The following is a 2,929-nucleotide window of genomic DNA, read 5'->3' as shown; positions in this document are numbered from 1 at the left end:
GAAATGGCTCAGTGGTCTGGAGCACCTACTTAGAACAAGCTAAGCTAAGCAAAACACAGGGACCACGGTTCAATCCACATGCCAGCCAGCCCTGCCCCCTGGTGGGCTGAGCTGGCCACACACAAAATAAATAAATATTTTTTTTTAAAAAGTTAAAAAAAAAAAGAACCAAGGATGTGGCTTTGGCTTCCCAGAATTAGGGAGAAGCTGGTTCCTAATGGATTACAACAGCCACTATTTGGTATGGCCAAGATAAGGTGAACAGTGAGATGACAGCCAGAGCCTCCTTTGCCAAGGACAAAGCCTGAGTGATTAGGAGTCACACAGCCCCATGCTCGTAAGGCGCTGGCCAATATTGGCTTTGTGTACCTACCCGCACTTCTGCTCTCCCTGTCCTCTCTGAACCTTCCCAGCCAGGGTCAACATTCTAGGTGAGGTCAGGCCCAGGCCCTAGGGCTGTAATGCTGTAATTGTGTGTGTGTGTGTGTGTGTGTGTGTGTGTGTGTGTGTATGTGTTACTGGAGAATTGAACCTGGGGCTTGAGCAATATCCTCAACCCTTTTTTTTTTTTTTTTTTACTTTATTTTGAGAAACAGTCTTGCTAAGTTGCCTAGGTAGGGATCAAATTTGTAGTCTTTCTGCCTCAGCCTCCTATAGTACTGGGATTATGGGCATGCACCACCACACCCAGTTTAGTTATTTCATTTTAAAAGTTTTAAAACCTGGGTTGGGGAGATAGCTCAGTAGAAGGCCTGAGTTCGATCCCCAGTTCTGCCAAAAAATAAAAAATAAAAATAAAAATAAATAAATAAAAGTTTTAAAACCCTTCACCTATATGGGTGTGGTAGGCCTGTAATCCCAGCACTGGGAGATGAGGCAAACAAATTTGAGTCCAGCCTGGTCTACATAATGAGTTCAAGGCCAGCCTGAACTATATTGAGACTTTCTCAAAAACAACTAAAAAAGACTAACAAAACCTAACTAAATCAGTCAATCAATCAAACTGGAAGGGGCCTGAAGATGTAGCTCACTGGTGGAGCGCTTGCTTAGCATGCTTAAGTCCTGGGTTCCATCCCCAGTGCCACAAATAACTAAATAGATTGGTCTGCCTGCCTTGGGAGCTTCAAGGGGAGTCACAGAGTAACTCCATGAGGTCAGTTGAGCAGGGCATTTGAGACATTTTACATACATTGTCTTCTTCCATCCAAAGTATAACCAGCCCTCTGAGGCTTGGTGTGGGCCATTTTAGGGTTGGAAAAACTGAGGTTCAGAGAAGTTGAATGACAAGTGTTCAGCCACACTACCGGGAAGAACTAGAATTTGAATTCAGATCTAGCTGGAAAACCAGAATTCTTCCTCCTCCCAAATTAGTGTTAGAATTTGGGATGGGAAGAGGGCACAAGCAGCTAAACAGATATGATGATGCCCTAATAGCTATTTTCTTTTGTTTCTACAGCTATGGAGCCAAAATCCGGGCCCCTCATGCTCTGGTCATGACCTTTCTCTTCAGGAGCGGCAGGTACCCACTCACACCAGAAGAGAACGTGGTCACCCTTCCATGCCAGATGGTTGAAGTAGCGTCTAGCCTATCCTCTCCCCCCCACCTCCTGAAGCCCAGCTCTGACCCTGTGCCCTGCGTGGAGATGCCCCAGCTTCCTTCTGTCCTCCAGAAAAGCCCACCTTCCAGTCAGGGCCTTCTACGGCCTGCTGCACTCTCCCCGCTGTGTTGACACTGTTAGAGTAGTTCTGTGTCAGAACTCACTGGCGGTCCATGCCCAGGCCTCATGTGGTTCCGCCTCTCACATCTGCTTGTGCTGCATCCTTTCAGAGATGCCCTTGCGTCTCCCACCACCATCCACTTCCTCGCAGCCCACAGCAGTTCTCTGTGGGTCACTGTTCTCGCCTTTGCTCGCCTGGCTTGGCCTTCCTGTGTCTCCAGTAACTTCCCTCACAGCCCTCCTCAAACAGCATCTTAGGATCCAGTTTTTATGTACACAGACTTACCTGGATCCTAACAGGGTCACACACCACAGCCTACTGTCAAGTCTAATTTGCTAGATTTTCTACTTTTGTATTTTTGTTTTATTTCTTTTTGTCTTAGAGATTTTTTACCCTTTGGACTTTGTTTTTCTTTTTTGTAGTACTGGGCTAGAACCTATGGCCTTTGTCCTGAATTATATCTTCAGCTCTTTTTTATTTTTTTTTTTTGTAATGTTTTTGGCCAGCTCAGCCTGCCCTGAGGGTGGGGCTGGCACAGCATGTGGTGCCAGGGATTGACCTGTGGTCCCCTATGCCTGCCTAAGCTTGCCTAAGCAGGCACTTTCAACCACTGATCTGTCTCATCAGCCCAGCTTTTTTAAAATTTTCAGATAGGATCTTGACAAGTTGTCCAGGGTGGGCTTGAATTTGCAATCTTCTCACTCAGCTTCCCAGAGTGCTTGAATTACATGCTGGCACCACCACACCCAGTCTGAACCTTTAAAAAAAAACAATAACAACAACAACAAAAAAACAAACAAACGGGGGCTGGGGAGATGGCTCAGTGGAATAAGCGCTTCCCTGGCAAGCGCAAGGGTCTGAGTTCAATCCCTGGTTCTGCCAAAAATAAAACAACAAAAAACCCTGAGTTTTTTCAGCCAGTCAACAAATATTTTTTGAACAGTGTCGACTATGTGCCATAGTATTTATGTGCTAGAGATACAGCAGTGGACAAAACAGATTGATTCAGGCAGGGTGGCTCATGCCTGTACTCCCTGTTCTGGAAGGCTGAGGCAAGAGGATCACAAGTTTGAACCCAGATTGGGCAATTTAGTGAGATCTATCTCAAAACATCAGCTCAGTGAGACATACAGCTCAGTGAGAAAGCCCTGGGTTCAATACCTATCACTAAATTTTTTTTTTTTTTAATGTTGGTCTTTTTTTTTTTCTT

At 45.5% G+C, this 2,929-nt stretch overlaps 1 protein-coding gene across 1 annotated transcript in view; it reads left to right on the top strand.

Annotated features, from left to right (window-relative positions):
• Positions 1–2,929, top strand: part of Pxmp4 (peroxisomal membrane protein 4) — a 13,001-nt gene that overhangs the window by 2,939 nt on the left and 7,133 nt on the right. The window contains exon 2 of the mRNA XM_004630822.2: positions 1,457–1,519. Coding sequence (XP_004630879.1) covers positions 1,457–1,519 — 63 coding nt within the window. The remainder of the gene's footprint in view (positions 1–1,456; positions 1,520–2,929) is intronic.

The sequence above is a fragment of the Octodon degus genome, unplaced genomic scaffold (genome assembly GCF_000260255.1).
Source record: "Octodon degus isolate 3935 unplaced genomic scaffold, OctDeg1.0 scaffold00037, whole genome shotgun sequence".
In the NCBI taxonomy this organism is placed as follows: Eukaryota; Metazoa; Chordata; class Mammalia; order Rodentia; family Octodontidae; genus Octodon; species Octodon degus.
The sequence above is the reverse complement of the archived record's forward strand: the minus strand, read 5'-3'. Positions and strand labels throughout refer to the sequence as shown.